The sequence below is a fragment of the Furipterus horrens genome, unplaced genomic scaffold (assembly GCF_987537825.1).
Source record: "Furipterus horrens unplaced genomic scaffold, mFurHor1.1.pri manual_scaffold_8, whole genome shotgun sequence".
Lineage (NCBI taxonomy): Eukaryota > Metazoa > Chordata > Mammalia > Chiroptera > Furipteridae > Furipterus > Furipterus horrens.
Window position 1 is genome coordinate 82,046,043 of NW_028327178.1, and position 19,456 is coordinate 82,065,498.

General features: G+C 42.8%; 1 protein-coding gene across 3 annotated transcripts in view; it reads right to left on the minus strand.

Annotated features, from left to right (window-relative positions):
- Positions 1 to 19,456, minus strand: part of PLCB4 (phospholipase C beta 4) — a 405,706-nt gene that overhangs the window by 130,321 nt on the left and 255,929 nt on the right. For all 3 annotated transcript variants that reach the window (XM_090286058.1, XM_090286056.1, XM_090286057.1), the window contains exons 4-6: positions 18,933 to 19,013; positions 15,090 to 15,149; positions 14,051 to 14,194 (exon numbers count right to left, since the gene is read on the minus strand). In XM_090286058.1, coding sequence (XP_090142184.1) covers positions 14,051 to 14,194; positions 15,090 to 15,149; positions 18,933 to 19,013 — 285 coding nt within the window. The remainder of the gene's footprint in view (positions 1 to 14,050; positions 14,195 to 15,089; positions 15,150 to 18,932; positions 19,014 to 19,456) is intronic.

Sequence of the window (19,456 nt, forward strand, 5' to 3'; positions counted from 1 at the left end):
GCTTCCGTTCATTACTCTTCCTAAGAGACAATTTCTGCATTGCCTAAGCCAGATTCTGTAGATACTCTGTAACCAAGTCCTATCGGATCTATAGCACCTTGTCCCAAAATAACCACCTCTCATTCCAGATATCTCCTCCAATAAGTATACTGTTGAAGGGAATCAGGATATGCCACCCCAAAATATGCCACTTTGAGCTGAAGGCATCTGAATTCCTGAAATTCTTTATCTGCCTAAAAGCAGTCTCCCTGAAGAACTCAACTATCTTAAATCCCCTCCCCAGGACCAACTTTAATCTTCTCTTCTGGAAGATGAAAAGTTGGCACCGCACCCAAACAGAAAATGACACAAAGCTATCATATCTCCTATCTCTTCTCCTAAGAGCCCATTATTCCTTCCTAAAAATCATTTGCTCTCCCATAAGTGGCCTCTCACCCCTCTTTCCCCTACTAAGATGCTATAGAAACTCTCAAATCTCACGGCTCCTTTGGTTATTCACGTCTTTCTGTGATGCCCTTGTGCATGTAAAATTAAAAATTTAACATATTTAATAAAAAATAATAAATGTGCATGCCTTTCTCTTGTCTGTTGTCAGTTTATATTGCAGACCCAGCCAAACAAATCATATATACATATATGCATTCAGAACACATTTATGCCTGTTTCCTCATGCCGACTGACTTCAAATAAACATGTGATATTTTTCAGTGCCTCAGAGGTCACAGAACAGCTCTGTTCCTACAAACTCCAGAAATCATTCAGAAAGAAAATGAGGTATTTGGTTTATCTTATGTAACACTTCTTTGGGATCTATTGGAAGACTCTAAAATAACTGAAGAACTTTTAAGATTTTGAGGAAAACAACATCCTATGCCAATCAGAAACCATCAGTTTTGTGAGAATGTATTTTTGGTCTCAACTGTCAAATTTACAAAATCTTGGGGAAGAACTGATGAATTGAATCTTTGGCTGATGCCTGTGCTTACAATCCCTGGGGTCACAATTCTCCTGACAATGTTGGCAAATGAAGTCATGCCAAAATGAACAACATTTCAACATGCAGACAAATGCTACCTGCGGAGGCTCTGCGATAGATATAATCAATCAAGGAGTCAAATCCTGCCCAGGCAGCATCAACCTATTTATTAGCTCAGGCACATCAAATCTACATGTAATCCTATAAAGTAAATAGAACTTAATATAAGAGGTACTGAAAAGAATCTAAATCAGTGGGTTTGTTTCATTATCTAACATTCTATAGTTTATGGGAAAGTCCCTCCTCCTTCCTGTGCCCTGCTCCCCCAACAAAGGGGACGGAGAGGGAGGGAAGAAATATGGCATCAGGAAAACAGAGACACTAAAAGGAATATTTATGGGAAAGAAGAATAAATGAATGCCTAGCTTTTATTGTCTTATATTTCTGGAAAAATACTGGGCTGAATAATGCTTTTATGATGTCATTTGCTGACTTCTTCATGTAAAACAGTCATTCTGAAAGATTTTCATCCGTGCCCCTTTAATAGGCCAAAATAAAAATGAATAAAAGATTGGGCCTTGGCTGGTGTAGCTCAGCGGATAGAGCACAGGACTGTGAGGTGGAAGGTCACCGGTTGATTCTCAGTCAGGGCGCACACCCGGGTTGCGGGCCAGGTCCACAGTAGGGGGTGTGTGAGAGGCAACAAATCGATGTATCTCTTACACATCAATGTTTCTCTCCCTCTCTTTCTTCCTTCCTTCCTCTCTCTCTGAAAGTAAAGAAATAAAATCTTTAAAAAAATGAATAAAAGTCTGGAAAATCACTGACTAGCCCTCCCCCAATCCCCTGCTGAGATTCATATAAGAATAGTAATATTTCTTAGAGAGCTACTTGACCAGGGAACCCCTTTAAATGCAGATGTTTTTGAGGAATCCATTTTGCTGACTACTGATTTTGGAAGTTCTGTTCTTCCCAAGTACTACGTCTCCCACAGATAACGATATTAAACATTTACCTTAAAAAGTCAAGTCATACAATGTTACAGGTGAAAGTGGTTGTTTCCCAACCCAACGGCTGCAGCAGAGGGCAGTGCTAGAATTCAGGATCTTGGGTAGATCTCCTGCCTGGGTTCAAAACATCAGCTCTGCCACTTACTAGCTCTATGACCGTGGACAAGTTACTCAACCTCTCGGGGCCTATTTCTTCCTCTGTAAAATAAGGATAATCAAACCTATGCCATAAAATTGTTGTGTGAATCAAATGAGATAATACATGTCAAGTGCTTGGAACAGGGTCTGGTACTCAACATAAACTAAAAAAAGACCCCAAAACTTCACTGCAGCTGCTCTTGCCATTATGATTATTGGGGTCAGCAAACTTTTTCTGTAAGGGCCAGGTAATAAATATTTTAGGCTTTGGAGGCCACATGTGGCTTTCTGTTGTACAGTTTTTATGCCTTGTTTTGTTTTCACAACTCTTTAAAATGTAACAGCCATTCCCAGCTCATTGGCCACAGAGAACCAGGCTGAGGGCTGTGTTTGGCCCATAGGTTGCTGTTTGCCAATCCCTGATTATAAGATTATTAAATTATTTGCTCTAGATCCTAGAGCTCGGAGGCAACAGAGTCTCATCTCAGGTGAGGTGTCTAATCCACCTCCTCATGGATCCCCTTGGAAATTATAACCCAGATATTAGAAAACACACAAACATATGCAGGCCTACCTTATGCATATATTATGCTCACAATGGCAATTTTAGCTACCAGTAGAAAGTGGGACTTCGTGGTAAACGAAGAAGCAATTTAAAGCTGGTGCCATTTTTCTCTCCCAGGAAAGGTGAAATCCAAACTTCGTATTATGCTTCTGGTGCAATTAGAGTAATTCATTTTGCGTTCCCTTGGTGGAGTCATTTGATAACACTTGCAATTAGGGCAAAATGAGTTGCTCTGGGCTGAGCCTGGAGCTTAGGGTCTCTCCTTAAGAAACCTGTCAAGTTCATCAAACACAATGTTGAGAGAGACCCCAGCAATGAAAACATGTCCTCGGTGAACACCACAGCATTGAGAACAGAGGGCCTGGGAGGCTGGAAGGTTTCTACAGAAGCATGAGCTGGTAACACCAGGAGAGTGTGTGTGCATGAAAAAGACACATTAAGGTGGTTTGGGGGTTGCGGTAGCTTAATGGGCACATGGTCTCCTTTAGGCGGATAACACGTTCTAGAACTTAGTAGAGGTGGTGATTGCACAGCAGTGTGATTTACCAATGTGATTGTTCAATTTAAAGGTTAATTTTATGTTATGTTGTTATGTGAGTTTCACTTCAATTAAAGCGCGCGCACACACACACACACACACACACACACACACACACACACACTCTTAGAAGAAGAGGAAATGCTCTCCAGGAGGGGTTTATTTTCTCCTTTTTACTCTTCTGTACTTTCTACTAGAACACAGAGGACGGGTGTGCTCCACCAGGAGCAACGCTCCCTTTGCGTTCAGAATACACCAGTGAACAGTGTAAAATGCACAGTCCGTGCAAACGTTGACAATGAGGTTTGTCAGGGTGCTCAGCATTGTTGCAGGCCAGGGCTTAAGCCACAGCCCCAGGCTTCTTTCTCACTCTGCTCCTCTCACTATTCCAAGGAAACCTCACTGGGGCAGGTGACAGAACTCCCTGAAAACAGCTCCAGTTTCTTAAGCATGCATTTTGACAAGAAGCTTTACTTTTAAGTATATCCAGTGCTAAGAAAAGTAACAGTAAAAATCCACATTTGAATACTTAAGGAAGTAAGGTGTTTCAAGGAAAACAAAGACAGCTGTCCTCAGAATGTTAAGGGGCTAGAGATGCAGAACACAGGGACTGGGAGCCCAGGGCCCCCACAGACCAGCCCCGAGCACGTGATCTCCTTTGCACCATCTGAATTACAGCAGGTCCCATGACACACACATTCCTCCTAGGATATATTTAAATAAATTCATTGTCCCTTCTCCTCTTGTCCCAAAGTAACCAGGTTCTCAATCTCTTGTAACTGTACCATCATATACCTGGGTAATGAAACTTAAAACCTGGTCTCTATCTTCTCCTCTAACCTCACCCAGACACAGAACCTCTTGATTCCTCATTACCCTGCATCTCAAGTCTTCCTCCTTGGGTTGAAGCCAAGGACAACTGATTTTCGTGTACTCTATCTCAGTACCTCTCAAACTTTAATGTGCAGAAAAAGCACCTAGGGATCTTGTTCAAGTGCAGATTCAGATTCAACAGGTCCAGGATAGAGCCTGAGATCCTGCCTTTCTAACAAGTCACAGGTGATGATGGAGCTGCTGGTCCAAACCACACTGTGAGAAGCAGTTTTCTCAGCCAAGTGTTACTACTGTATGTCAGTCTTTTTGGAATGTTAAGATGGTCAGGCATCCCTTCCACACCACAGGTCATGGCCTTTGTCACCTCCCTAGAATCTTCAGGACAGATTTCACAAGCATCGCAGCTTGGCACTCAAAGCAGGCCATAGTCTTAGCCTAACTTTCCAATTTCCCAATAAAAAGTGCTCATGCTAGTCTTCTCACTGGACCCAACGTTGTGGGTCCAACATTTCTCTGTTTCTGAACCTCTGCTCATGTCCTAACTCCCACCTGCACGGCGTTCTCTCCTCTGGTGGACTGTGCACAGACATCTCCATGACCTGGATGCAGGCCCTCCCTCTTCTGCATACAGTGTCCTGCTTCTGTGATGGAAATACTTCTCTCCCCTCCTTTCTTCAACCATAGAGCCTCCTATCCTAGTAGTTGGAAGACTGGCCTTAGGGATGGTGATGTGACTCACATTGGACTAACCTAGGACTTCTGTCAACTGTTCTGTCAAAGCAAGTCACCTGTGCTCTCCTTGGCATTCAGTATTTTTTTTTTTAACTTTTTTACTTTTTAAGTCTTATAGGAGAAAGTAATATCAAGGGTCACTTGATACACTCCCTTCTTTTACAGAGGAGGATAAAAAGGTCCATGCAGCCCTGGCTGGTGTGGCTTAGTGGACTGAGTGTCAGCCTGCGAACTGAAAGGTAGCTGGTTTGATTCCCAGTCAGGGCACATGCCAGGCCCCCAGTTGGGGGCATGCGAGAGGCAACCAATGAATGTTTCTTTCCCTCTCTTTCTCTCTCCCTCTTTCTCCCTCCCTTCTCCTCTCTTTGAAAGTAAATAAATAAAATCTTTACAAAAGGAGGCCCATGTAGTGAAAAATGATTTGTCCAAGTTTAAAATTCACCAAAAAATAATTTTTGGATGAAGAGCTGAATGGGCATCTCATTTAAAAAGTCAATGAGGTGAACACATTAAGTAAATATCATATTAGCATTCACCTTAGTATAAATGCATTCATGCTATAATATATGCTGACTGATGTCTAGAACTACGGTTCTAAACAATCCACAGACATGTTTGTCATTTGGCACATACAGTATTTATAGAATGAATATATCTTTCAACATTATAACACCAGGAGATTTTATGTAAAAAAATTCATAGATCCAGTAACCTCATGGGAAAAGCACTGCGACCACCAGCAATTTAGCAACTCAGGCCCATGTTCAGAGTTGGGAAACTGGCTGGAAATAAGTGGGTGCTGTCCTCCACCGCACCCCCTGCCCATGATTATGTACATGGTATACACACTCAATTCACTAAAGTCTACACAATGCCCTACTTGTCTTTGCCTGACACTTTTCATTATTCACATCATCTCCCTGGCTCCCACAGGCATCTCAGTTTGCAACTTCTGGTCTCAAGGAACTACTGGTTTCGGTGATACTGAGATAAAGACAAAATTTCAGAACTCGGACAGCCACCGTGGACAAGACACTGGAGTGCTGGGTTCTGGGACAGATGGTGTTGCAGAGCAGGGTGAGAGCCATGGCAGCAAGAGGCAGCTGAGGGAGGCCCAGGCATACTCAGTTCACCCACTCCACAAATTCACAAATGAACGCAGCCCTCCCAAGGCAGGGACTTTTATGGTCTGTACATTCAACCCAGCAACAAAACAAGTGAACCCCATTATCTTTATTTGGCAAGGAGATACCTAGGTGGGCTGGGGCACTTAAAGTTTCTGAACACACTCATCTGCTCTGATTCACAGCTCTGTCCTTAAGAAAGTGATTTACTGTCCCTCACTTATTTGTTTCACACAAATTCACAATCTTAAAGAAAAACAAAATAAAACAAGAAAAGGCCAACTTTCAGCCTTAGGAATGTGAAAAAAAATAACATATCTATAGCATCCCAGACTCGAGCCTCCAAAAAACTGAGGCTATTGGAGCGTGGATGACAGATAGGAATTGCAGATTTATAATTTAGCTATTCAGCATTCAGCAGGCATTGGCTCGGAGTTAGCAGATAGAAAAGTTAACGTAAGCTCTTCTACCAGAGGAGCAGGATATAAATATAAACGCCCGTTATTGAGCTTTTCTCCAGGGCAGTGGTTCTCACACTTGAATGTGCCTCAGAATCACCTGCAGAGCTGGTTAAAACCTGGGTTACTGATTCAGTAGGACTGGGGCGGGGCCTGTGAACCTGCATCTCTAACTCAGTTCCCAAGCACTGCCGGAGCTGTTGGTCTGGGGACCACGATTTGGGAAGCACTGGCAAATGTAACACAATTAAAACTGCATTTCAAGTAATAGCATTTTAACGGGGGGGCGGGGGGGGGGGGCGGGAGTGCCTTTGAAACAAACCTATTTCTAGGCTCATGGAGACATTCTTTTGAACCATGATTTTTGTGTTTTTACTTAGTGAATTTTAATCAATGGCTAGGCTGGTGAAACAGATAAGGTCTAGAGGTTTACCTGTATACTTCGGTTGATCAATTAGGTAAAAATCTGTTTGGGTTCAAGATTGCTGTGCTTTCTGGACTAAATCCAGAATCAGAATCACCTGGGTGAATAGCCTGCTAGTTAAAACAGATTACTGGGCTCCACCCCCAGAATTTCAGATTCACCAGGGTCCACCCCCAGAGTGTCAGATTCACTAGGCTCCACCCCGAGAATGTCAAATTCATTAGGCTCTACCCCCAGAATTTCAGATTATTCAAAAGTACCAGCAGAGATCATTTACATTTTTAAATATATTTTATTGATTATGCTAGTATAGTTGTCTCAATTTTTCCCCCTTTAAGAAGCTCCTGGTGAACCCTCTGATCTGATCCCTTCGAGTAGCTCCAGGCTTGACTATGGGCAGAGAAACTAGTTGAGGGGAGGGAGGTTCTGCAGGGTGTCAGCAAAGCCAGTAGGAGGGACTGATTAAGTAGTGAATTTGATTTTTTTTCCCCACAAAACAATGAATAAATCCCTTCTCCAAGAACCATTACAGAAGCCTTCCACTCAACATAATTCAAGTTCAGCAAAGTGATTTTGAGATTCAACCCAGTTTACTAAAATAAGATTTCATATCTTACTTGTATACAAAAATAGCATGCAACATTTTTGTAATTTGATTCCTATAGTAGTTATTCATGCACTTTTGTGATTGTTTACGTGGTCTCAAAGCATTAGTAAGGAGTTCATCAAATATTTGCAACCTGCATAAAGTATAATGAGGAGTCTGGAAATTGTCTAAACTTTATTCATATCTTTGCACTTTGATCCTCATAACAGCAGCTTATTTGTGTAATCAAAGGAAAATTCAAGTTATAAAATAACAGACTTATTTGTGGATATTTTAAATGAGCGTTGCATTTCAATCTTATGTACAGTGACTGTGATTCCAGTTTGATGTGCAGCACCAGCTGTAACTTAATGGAAGACCCCTGAACTCCCTTCAGCTCCCCAGAGAGCGAACCCCCAGAGCGAACTGCATCCTTGGACACAACAAATACATGAGAGAAACTGAGTTGCTTTTCTAACTAAAGAAAGTTATCACATTCACTATTATTTGTATAGTTTATCATCACAGCGAGCAAAGAGATGAGCGTGGTTCAGGGAAAAAAAAGTATTGCAGCTGAGAAAAATATTGGAAAACTCCTTTTTCATGTGGCTGCTTTTATTCAGAAGTGTGTTAAGACATGTGGCATTTGAAACTCACCTACTACCCACAGGAGCACTGTGTTTGAGGAAAAGGTGCCAGCAATTAGTTAGCAATTCCTTTGAACAAAGAGTTTTTAAGGAGAGGAAATGAGAGCTAAATTTTCTAACTGAAGTGAAAGGAAGAATTCAGATAAGCAGAAAATAATGATCTAAATTGGAAAGGGGCCACGCCACCAGGGTTAAAACCTCTCGTCTTGTCATGGCTTCTTAGCAACGGTCCCATTACATCCTGAAAAGTGACTCTAAAAATAACACCTTGGAATCCCAGACCTTTTCAATTATCACTAAATCACATTTTGTCATTCTTTGTGTCCAAAGATCACTTTCTTAGCTTTTCTTAGAACTAAGCTGTAAAAGCATGAGGTGTATAGCATTAAGGGTTATACATATTCATCACCCAAATTACAACTTATTGATTCAGTCAACATACAGACCTCAATAAAACAGGTATTTATGGAGCACTTATTAAATGTTCAGCACGGCCAATTCCCAATATGAATGGGATGAAGCAGTGAAAAATACATTGCCCTCATGCAGAGCGAGGAAGACAACAAATGAATATATGGCATGCAAACAACGATCAGAGCTATGAAGACAAATAAAGCAGGATAAGGAGTTAGGAATTGCGGGGTGGGGGGCAGAGGGGTAGGAGTAACATGGGGAAGCTCCCATTAAAGTGACATTCTGCACAGACCTGAGAACATGTGGATGAGAAAGTACTGCCTGTAACTGAGGAAAGAGTATAGTATGTTCCAGACAAAAGGAAAAGCACATGCAAAGTCCCTGAAGTTAGAAGGAAATACAAGGAGGGAAAAGGCAGTAAAGACAGAAAGAGGAAAGCAAATAAGGATCTGTCCCTCCAGGTGCTGGGAACCCTTCAAGGGTTTTGAGTGGTGAAGTGATATGATCTGAGTTACAGATTAATAACATTTCTCCAGCCACTATTTTGAGACTAGGCTGAAAGGGTCAAAGTCACGACAGAGAAACCAGCTGGGGAGAAATGGTATTGGCCTTGATCATGCTGTAGTCACAGTAGTGGTGAAAAGGAGCTAGGGTCTAAATGTAAGAGTATTTGTTAATGGATCCATGCAGGGTATTGCAGGAAGCCATTCACGGTCTCAGCAACTTGAAAAAATTGTGGGTGGAGTGTGAAACATTTGGATTTGGAATTAAGTTTGTGATACCGTTAGAAATTTATTTTATAGGGAAGAAAGGTCTATAGAAAGCAGTTCAAATCTTCTCAAAAGGTGCAGAGGTACAGAGGTACAAAGGCAGGCTTATTCCTCTTTAAGCAGAGAGCAGCTGAAGAAAATTCAGGATGAGCTACAAAGATGTCTTTTATATTGGTGTCATCTTTTACTGAAAAAAAAAGTACAATATTTTCACAGTCATGTGTACTGGAAAATATTCTATATTTATTTGATACCTCAACCCTAAGAAGCCAAGATTTCATGTAAAAAAATTATTGACCCTAAAAACACCCACTTGAAAAATTAGAGAACCTCTTTGAGAAGTGGAAGCACAAAGTCTCTGAGGCTTGTCAAAGTCAGGGAAGTTTCCTCCATGCGGGAGTTGGTACTTCACGGGGAGTAGAGGAAGTCGAAACTTGGCCCATTTGTGTGGTTTAAATGTTTGGCTAAGTGACTTTTTTCTAAAGAGTCAGACTGTAAGTGTCATAAGAGTCTAGGAATTAAGAACAGACTTAAGAATCTCTTAGGATAAATACTCCTAAGCAAGCTATATACTAGATATGGTCTTAACTCCTGTCTTACTGGTCAGACCAAGATTTCTCAGATGTTCATAAAACAAGCAAAACACTGTGAGTGCTGAACTCTCAGTTAGAGAGCTTCGTTCCAATATATTGTGCACCCTTTTGTGTTCACCTTGTACGCTTACCATGACTTACGTTTGTTTCTAAACTGCTTTATACTCAGCATAATAAGAAATTACATGGACCAATGAAATATGTTTTTAAAAAGAAAAAGGTTGTTGTTTCTCTAGTTGCATATTTTAGAAAGCATTCTTTAAAGGCACATCGCTAATTTTTTTTTCTTTCTTTTTTTAGCTCCATGTGAACAAGACAACTAAATGATTAGGGAAAGAAGTCATACTATTCCTCTAATCTCATTCCTTCATGTCTTTGAAGTCTCAGTTCTACTTTCAAAAACCAAACTAGGTAGTATTTGAGACGATGCATTATGGGTAAGGTACAGACAAAAAATACTTCAACCCCAGTCAAAAGACCCATACTTAATGAAAACACTTCAGCACCAACATTAAAAGACTAACTAGCAACTGAATCACATTTATATGTTTCAAGTTAAAATAAAGTATTTATGGCATGTATGTGTTATTTTAAAAAATGATGACTTGTGCCCTGGCCAGGTGGCTCAGTTGTTTGAAGCAATGCCCTGTACAAAAGGTTGCAGGCTTAATTCCTGGTCAGGGCACATACCTAGGTTGTGGGTTCAGTCCCTAGTTGGGGCATATATGGGAGGCAACTAATCGATGTTTCTTTCTCACGTTGATGTTTTTCTCTCTCTTCCTCTTCCCCTCTCTATAAAATTAACAAACATATCCTTGGGTGAAGAGTAAAAAACAATGATGACTTGCATTAACTGACTTTTGCGATACACTGACCAGGAAAGCAGCCAGCTAAGAGGATGGTGAGCATATTCTGGGCGCCATGATTCTAGGCCCCTAAGCTGTGCTCACAGTGGAGCAGTACCACAAGGTGTCACAAACACCTTTTCAGGTACTCTGGGAGGTTTCTACATTTCTCACTTGACCTGATTTAATGTGTGAATTCTGCCACCATTTTGTCCTGAGGTAATTACATCTGTGTGTGTTTTGTATAAATCCTGTCACTTTGATGTGTTCTGTTAGGGATGATAACACATACAGAGGAACAGGAATAAAATGGTAGTGATGGGGAAAATGCTGTCAGTGATGGAGGTGGTATTATTATCTGGATTGATACAGTTATTTTAAGTTTTAAATCAGGAAATGGGCAAGATGATCCACATACATGTGTACTTAGTGGAAAAAAATAAAACCCTTTTTAAGATTTTATTTACTTTTAGAGAGAGGGGAAGGGAGGGAGAAAGAGAGGGAGAGAAATATTGATGTGAGATGATCGGCTGCCTCCCTTACACATCCCAACTGGGGACTGAGCCTGCAACCCAGCCATGGTCCCTGACCAGGAATCGAACCAGTAACCCTTCACTTGGTGGGACAATGCTTAACCAACTGAGCCAGAGTGGTCAGGGTGGAAAAATTTTTTCAGCATCTTCTTCAAGTGTCAATCAACCAACAGGACGTGCTCTAATAATACGACTGTCCAGTTTGGATAATGAGATTCATATTTATACATTATACTACTAATGAAATATAAAATTCCTAGTAACAGTTCCCAGAAACTGAAATATTTCATTTCTTCAATAAGAGCAGGCTTAAAGAGTATTGAGTTTGAATTGAAAATCTAGTACAGAATTACTTTATAGTCCTTACTTGTTTGGCTCTCTAATCTTAAATTTCAGTGGAAAAGATATTAGAAAAAAAATCTTATCTTTAAGTATACACCTCCTGCCTCAAACATACACATATATACTACCTAATTGATGAGTACAGATTTCAGAACATGGTTCTTAAACAAAATGGACCAAGACTGACTGCAATCAAACCATGGAAGGCAAAACTGTTGTGGGATTCTCTGAAAGGAGCCGTCGTCCCAGGACTGCACGTGCTCAGGGCAGTTGGAGTGCGCAGTATCGCACATAACTCAGCCTGAGTTTTAGGCTGGGCTCTGGCCAAGCCTGCAGTGGAGTCTTAGTACAATCTTAGGAGAGTTCTTTTAACTCATTGGTTTCCTCTCCTCATCAGAAAAATGAGGCGGTAGGAAGCCCTTCCTAAGTTTCACCTCCAGCTCTAAACTGTGACCCTGTGATCGTAACAGCTAATGCATATCGGAGCTTTCAATGAGAAAGGCACTGCACAAAGCACTTTCCGTGTAATAACTCATAATCCTCACAACAATCCTAAGAGCAAATGTTTTGGTATTGTTTTCGCTTTACAGAACAAGAAAATGAGGCACAGAGGTAACCTGCATGTCTAGGTCACACAGCTGAAGAGCAAGGATTTGAGCCCAGGCAACCTGGCACCAAAGCCCAGACTCTTAAGCTCAGACCTAGTCATTCTGTTTTCGTGTAATATGATGAGTTGACAAAAGTCAGGAAAAAAGTGTACAGAAGTGTAAATGTCGTTTTTCAAAATTTCAGGTGGCTAACTAAATGTCTGTGATTAACAAGCCCCCTCCACACTCCCATCCTTTTTCTGGTGGTTGGTCAGCATGGAGTTCTAGGACTGAATATTGCTATGGTAAATAGCAACTAAAAAGACTTCTCTAGCACATATTCAGGCAAGAACTAGAAGTAGCAGGAAAATGTTTGTTTGGATCAGCAGGGTTCCAGAAACTATTCAAACTAGATGTTGATCTGAGCAAAATAATAAAAGAACTTGAAGGAACTGCAAAATCTATTCTCCCAAAACGAGGTGACCTGGAACAATTGCACAAAGCCAACAAAACCACCACAAAGACAGAAACAAGGGCTCTCAGGTCACATGGAGAATCCAAAGCCAAGAGGCCAGGAGCTTCTCAGAATTCATTACACGTGAGTCACCTGGCGGGGAGGGGGTCTTGTTAAAAATAAAGATTCTGGATCAATGGGTCTGGTGGGGCTGTGACTGTAATGAAGCCTCTGCTGTGGGACTGTGGACCACATTCTGAGTGAGGGTAGAAGAGCCTTTATTGTCTCAGACTCTGCAGAACTCAACTCTGTCACCAATTAACTCTGGGTCCAGGGTTAAGTCTTTTAATTTCCGTTTCCTCCAATGATTTTATGTACATTCCCTGCTAGCTCTAAACATTGATATTTCTAATGATGGCCTCTGCCATTCAACCCTAAACTGGGTTTCTACTTGTAACGTCAATGGGAAAATGAAAGGTCTCCTGCATCCCACAAACCTAGGTCCCTGCAATGGGACAGCAAAAGCTTAGGCTTCTTCACAGACACTATAGAAAGATAATGGGAGCTTTCTTTAGAGGTAAAACCACCCTGAAAACTAATGACTTGCTGAAAAAATAATTTAAATTTAAAGCTTTCTACTTCATTGGCCAAAATCTCTTTGAGAGACACCTGCTTCCCAGAGCAATGGAATCCAGGCTATGGTGTTAAAAGACGGATCATAACCCGATGCTTTCATAGCTCATTGGGGGTGAGCTTGGATATCTTAACCAACTATACCTGCGCTGTCCCCTGCAGTGGCCACCGCTATTGAGCACTTGAAATGCAGCTAGTCTACACTGAAAACACACACCAGATTTCAAAGACTTAGCCTGAACAGAAGAATGTAAAATAGGTCACTAATAAATTTTATATTGATTTCATATTAAAATGATAATAGTTTGGATATATTGGGTTAAATAAATTATTTCATTAAAATTAACTTCACTGGTTCTTTTTGCGTTTTTAATGTCACTACTAAGTAAATTTAAGTTTAATCTGTTGCCTGTGTTATAGTGCTCATCTAGCTCCTGGCTACTTAAACTGTGGTGGTCAGACCAGTAGCATCCACACCCACTGGGAGCTCATTACAAAGGGAGAATTTTGTTCCCACCTTAGACCTATTGAGCCAAATTATACATTTTAACAAAATCCCAGGTGATTCTTGTGCACATCCCCGTTTCAGAGGTGCAGGGCTAGCTCTTCCAGCAGAAGGCGTTTGGGGTGTTAATAAACACGAGTGGCATACTCAAAGGGTACTGTGCTCCGTTGAATTTTCTACACCCACATTCCAGCAAGGCAATGGAACCATTTTAAAAAAATTTAAATTGCTATACAATGAAATATATATATATATTAAAATTATATTATACATAAAAAAATTACATGTACCACATATATATGCATGGAGGAGAAAGGAGGGAGGCGGTTTCACAGAGGCTACCTTAGTCACTTCTGGGTTTTCAGCCACCATGTAAGTGAAACTGATGTTCACCAGATCTGTACCACTGCAGACACAAACTATCTGTCCCTCCAGATCACTTTCTGATTTTCCAACAGCTTCAAGGGCAGCCAGGATTTTGGGATCCTGTATAATGGTAGACAAATAGGAGAAAATATGTTAGATCACAGAGCATGAAGGAAACATGGTAATAAGAAACCACATTTGACCAAAAATATATCTATATATCTATATGTATGTGTATACACATATGCGTGCACACACACCCACACTTATATATACATATATAAGGGACAATTTTTTTCTTTCTATCCAAAATGTCAGATATCTAGCATTATTCTAAAACATGTTGAGATAAAATATATAACAGTACACAACTTTTTTGGTAAGAAAGGTATTATAATATTATTTAGAAAACCAGGTGTGAGGTTCTTTCTTTATGAAGGACCTGGAATATGGCAATGGGTGAAAAGCCTCTGATTGGAACTTGGCTGTGTCCCCATCACAGGACAACTCTCATTCAAACAAATCAACCACTGTAAAGAAGGCTGATGTATATGCTATGGTTTTTTTTTTTTTTTTTTTTCCTCTCAGAGGCGAATGGAGCCTTCAAGGTAAGCCAATGTTTGAATTCACAGGTGCACAAACATAGAACTACCAAAGCCATGCGCATTTCTACAACAACCAGAGACCAGTGACACACTCGCTGCTTGCTAAAAAAGGGTGGGGGGACCTGCAAGTAATTTCTGAGTTAAGGGAACTGTTTCTTTGGTGCTGGTATCATGCAAGGTTCTTTGCTTTCAAGTGTTAATAACATTTCTAATACAATTAAATGTAATATAACCCAAATCACCCAACAGTTATAGATAAGACTATTTCTAAACTGTGTCTGTTCTTAATTCCCAGCTGATGATTTGGAGTCAGTAACTGGGAGCAATAACAGGTTAAACAGTATTCAGGAGACCATTTCCAATCTAAGTAAATCTGTGTTTAGAAAACAGCAAACACCAATCACAGGTACCTTTGGTGTGGCTCCCAACCGAATACTGTTGATGAGAGAGCATTCTAGCACTTGTCCTTCCTGAAAAGAGAGAATATAATACAGTAGTGAGCCTAAATTCTGCCAGACCTATGGCCCAGACAAGGTACTTAGCAAATGTTTATGGTGATGAAGTCAACGCTGATTAGAGTGAGGTAGAAGGGGAAGTGAAATAGAACAGTAATAGTAATTTGGACCAATCAGAAATAGTCAAGCCCTCAAACATTCCACTTCATACACACACATGAATGAAACTTTGAATAATTATTTATAACATGTTTATAAAATGAAATTACTTTTTAAATATATAATGTTACTGTACATCGTCGGCAGCCGTCCGTCTCGAGAGACGATGGCGTAGCTTCCCGAGAGTCTATCTGCACCGCCGAGAATGGCTGTGCAGTCCGATTCGGGAGTGACAATCCCTGCCGCACTTGGTACAGGTGAAGGCAGATGGCTGTTGTTGCTGCTGCTGACACTGCTTCCGCCTCGATCTTTTCTGGGCCGCCTCCTCGTTGCGCGCAGCCTCCGCGCGTGACGTACCTTGCCTGACCGCGAGCCTCCAGGCTAGGCGGTCGTCTGCTTGAACTTCCCATGTGTTGAGATTGATGGAGCATTGTGTCATGTCCTTTTTGCAGATGTCTTTGAACCGCAGTTTTGGGCGCCCTGTCATCCTCTGGCCTTCTGCTAGCTCGCCGTAGAGGAGGTCTTTGGGGATACGGCCTGCATCCATTCTTTTGACATGGCCGAGCCACCTGAGGCGTCTCTCGCTAAGAACTGCATGCAAACTGCTCATATTGGCTCGCTTCAGCACCTCGGTGTTGGGGACCTTATCTTGCCAGGCGACATGCAGGACGCGTCGCAGGCACCTCATGTGGAAGCTGTTGAGTTTCCTTTCGTGCCTTGCGTAGGTGGTCCACGTCTCGCTGCCATAGAGGAGAGTGCTGAGTACGCAGGCTTGGTAGATGCGCAGTCTGGTTTTCTCAGTGAGGCTGGAATTGTTCCACGCTCGCCGGTTCAGTCTGGCCATAACTGTGGCTGCCCTGGCGATTCTCCGGTTGACCTCCAAGTCGACTGACAGAGAGCTCGAGATGGTGGACCCGAGGTAAGTGAAGTCGTTGACAACCTCCAGGGTGTATCCGTCGATGGTGATGCATGGGGGAGTCCCCGTGCCTTGAGCCATAACATTCGTCTTCGTCAGGCTGATGGCTAGTCCGAACTCCTTGCATGCGTGGGAAAGGCAAGTGACTAGCTGCTGGAGTCCCTCTTCGGAGTGTGATGTCAAAGCTGCGTCGTCGGCGAAGAGCATCTCACGGATGAGCACCTCTTTGACTTTGGTCTTGGCTCGTAGACGGGCCAGGTTGTAGAGCTTGCCATCGGATCTGGTGTGAATGAAGACACCCTCGCTGCAGTCCTTAAAGGCGTATTGGAGGAGCATGGAGAAGAAGATTCCGAACAGCGTAGGCGCGAGGACGCAGCCCTGCTTTACTCCGCTGCTGACTGGGAAGGCCTCAGAGGTTGCGCCGTTGTAGGACACCGTGCTGTGCATGTTGTCGTGAAAGGACATGACCACAGCAAGCAGATGTGGTGGGCAGCCAATCTTCCGTAGCAAGCTGAAGAGTCCGCTTCGACTGACCAGATCAAACGCCTTTGTGAGGTCAATAAAGGCGAGGTAGAGTGGTTTATGCTGCTCGTGACACTTCTCCTGCAGCTGGCGTAAGGAGAAGATCATGTCCACTGTTGATCGGCCAGCTCTGAAGCCACACTGGGACTCTGGGTAGACGCGGGAAGCAAGGGTCTGCAGGCGGGCAAGAGCGACCCGGGCGAATACTTTGCCGACGACGCTGAGGAGAGAGATGCCCCGGTAGTTGTTGCAGTCGCTGCGGTCTCCTTTGTTCTTGTACATGGTGATAATGTTGGCATCTCTCATATCCTGGGGGATGTAACCCTCCTTCCAGCAGAGACAGAGTAGATGGTGGAGCGGCTGTAGCAGGACTGGTTTCCCGCTCTTTAGGATTTCTGGAGGGATTCCATCGCTTCCTGGTGCTTTCCCGCAAGTGAGGCGGTCGATGGCTTTGCCGAGCTCTGCCGCAGTAGGTGGGGTGTCTAGCTCCTCCATGACTGGTAGGTCTGGGATGGCGTTAAGAGCAGTGTCTGTTACGGTGTTCCTCGTCGCGTACAGCTCGAGGTAGTGCTCGGTCCACCGCCGCATTTGCTGTTCCTGGTCAGTGATGACCTCACCTGTCTTGGACTTAAGGGGGGCGATCTTGGAGGGGATTGGGCCTGTTGCCTTCTTGATACCCTCATACATTCCTCGTGCGTTGCCTATATCGGCGGCTTCCTGAATGCTTCTGCACAGGTTTAGCCAATAGGTGTTGGCACAGTGGCGGGCGGTCTTCTGGACTTTGTTCCTGGCAGCCCGTAGAGCTTGAAGTGTACTGGGAGTGGGCGTGACCTTGTAAGCCAGTAGGGCCTTCCTCTTAGCCTCGATCACGGGTTCCATTTCTTCCCAGTGAGCCTCGTACCAGTCAGCGTTCTTCCGCTCTTTCTTCCCGTAAGCAATAATGGCGGAGTTGTATATGGCGTCGCGGAGACGTGGCCAATTGGATTCGATAATGTCATCTGCCGCCACTCCCTCGCCGAGTGCATCTTCCATCTTGTTGATGAATTGCTGGGTCTTAACTGGGTTGCTGGCACAACTGGTGTTGATGCGTGGGCGACCCTTCATCTTGGAGTGGTGCAACCTCTTCGGCATTATGCGCACCTTGCTTACCACGAGGGCATGGTCCGTGTCACAGTCTGCACTGTGGTAGCTGCGGGTGAGGAGGGTGCTGCCAATATCCGTTCTTCTGGTGATGACGAGGTCAAGCTGGTGCCAGTGACGGGAGCGGGGGTGCCTCCATGACACCTGGTGGATCTCTTTGCACTTGAAGAATGTGTTTGTCACGCACAGGCCGTGGTGACACAAAAGCTCAAGCAGTCGCTGACCATTCTCATTGATCTTTCCTCTCCCAAAGTTTCCAAGGCAGGTGGGCCAGGCCATGTGGTCGGCTCCTACTCTTGCGTTGAAGTCTCCAAGGAGATAGAGAGCGTTACTTCTGGGAATCTTGGATAACGCTTCGTCCAGTGCATGGTAGAACTGTTCTTTCTCTTCGGTGGTGGCGCAGAGGGTTGGGGCATACGCGCTAAGAATGCTGACTGGGCCGAAAGTTGTTGACAATCGGAGGGTAAGTAATCTCTCTGTGCCTCCTGTGGGTGGCTCTATGGAGTTAACAAGCGTGTTCTTCACAGCGAACACTGTACATATATCATTAAATATATGGGTGTATATGAACTATTAAATAGAAAAAATGCTAATTCTAATTTTCTTAAATTCAGCTCAAAGGTTCATTAAACATGTACATTGTGCCATGCATTAAGTTAAGTCCTGCGATATAACCAGATGAATAAGCTCTTACACTTCTGAGATTTCAGCTTGAACAGATGTTTTTCTGGGAAACCTTTCTAATTCCCAAGATTAAATCAGACCTGCCTCTCTTAAGCTCTTGTAACAACCTGACCTTCTTTCACAACACTCAATGACTGTACCTTTTTTTTTTTTCTTATGCCTAACTTTCCTCTAGACTGGAATCTGTAGGGCTAGGATAATGTCCCTGATCACCATTGTATCCCCAATGACTGGCACTGGAAGCACGTTCTTAAACATCTTGAATGAATGAATAAGCAAAGGTTCATGCCCTCAATGTATACTCATTTACTCGTTGAGAAATAAAATGGTTTCCCCTAAAAAGCAGGAAAGAACAACTTGCTGTTCCTGGGCCATACCTTGCCTTCACTCTTCCAGGTCAGGAAGAAGCCAAATTCATCCACTTTGAAGAGGCAGTTGGGTTCAAACACAAAGGATTCCTGTTAAAAGAAATGTGTTGATCTGCATGACTCATACCATTTTGAATCCAAAAAAATGCAAGTTCTTTTTGCCTTTAAACAAAAGAAAATGAGAAATCACCCTTTGGTATCCTGAATCTAATGATCACATTTCTTATCATATTATGGAATGTTTTCATGTTGAAAATTTTTTTCATTCATATTGTATTGAGATGAGACCAATCAATTTTATGCAGCATCCTCCTCTAGAGTAGCTTTAGGAACAAAACATACTCATGTCCTGAAGGTCACACAGAAGGAAGTTCCTCTAAGACCTTGGAAGAACTCCCAGAGGGAGGACTTCTGGGTTCCAGCACACAGGTCTCCCACCAGAGGACTCACTGCCCACATCTAACATAATGGCAAAAATCAGGAGAGCATTTTTTTTAAGTAATTAATTTTGGAGGGGGAAGGAGTGTCTACAC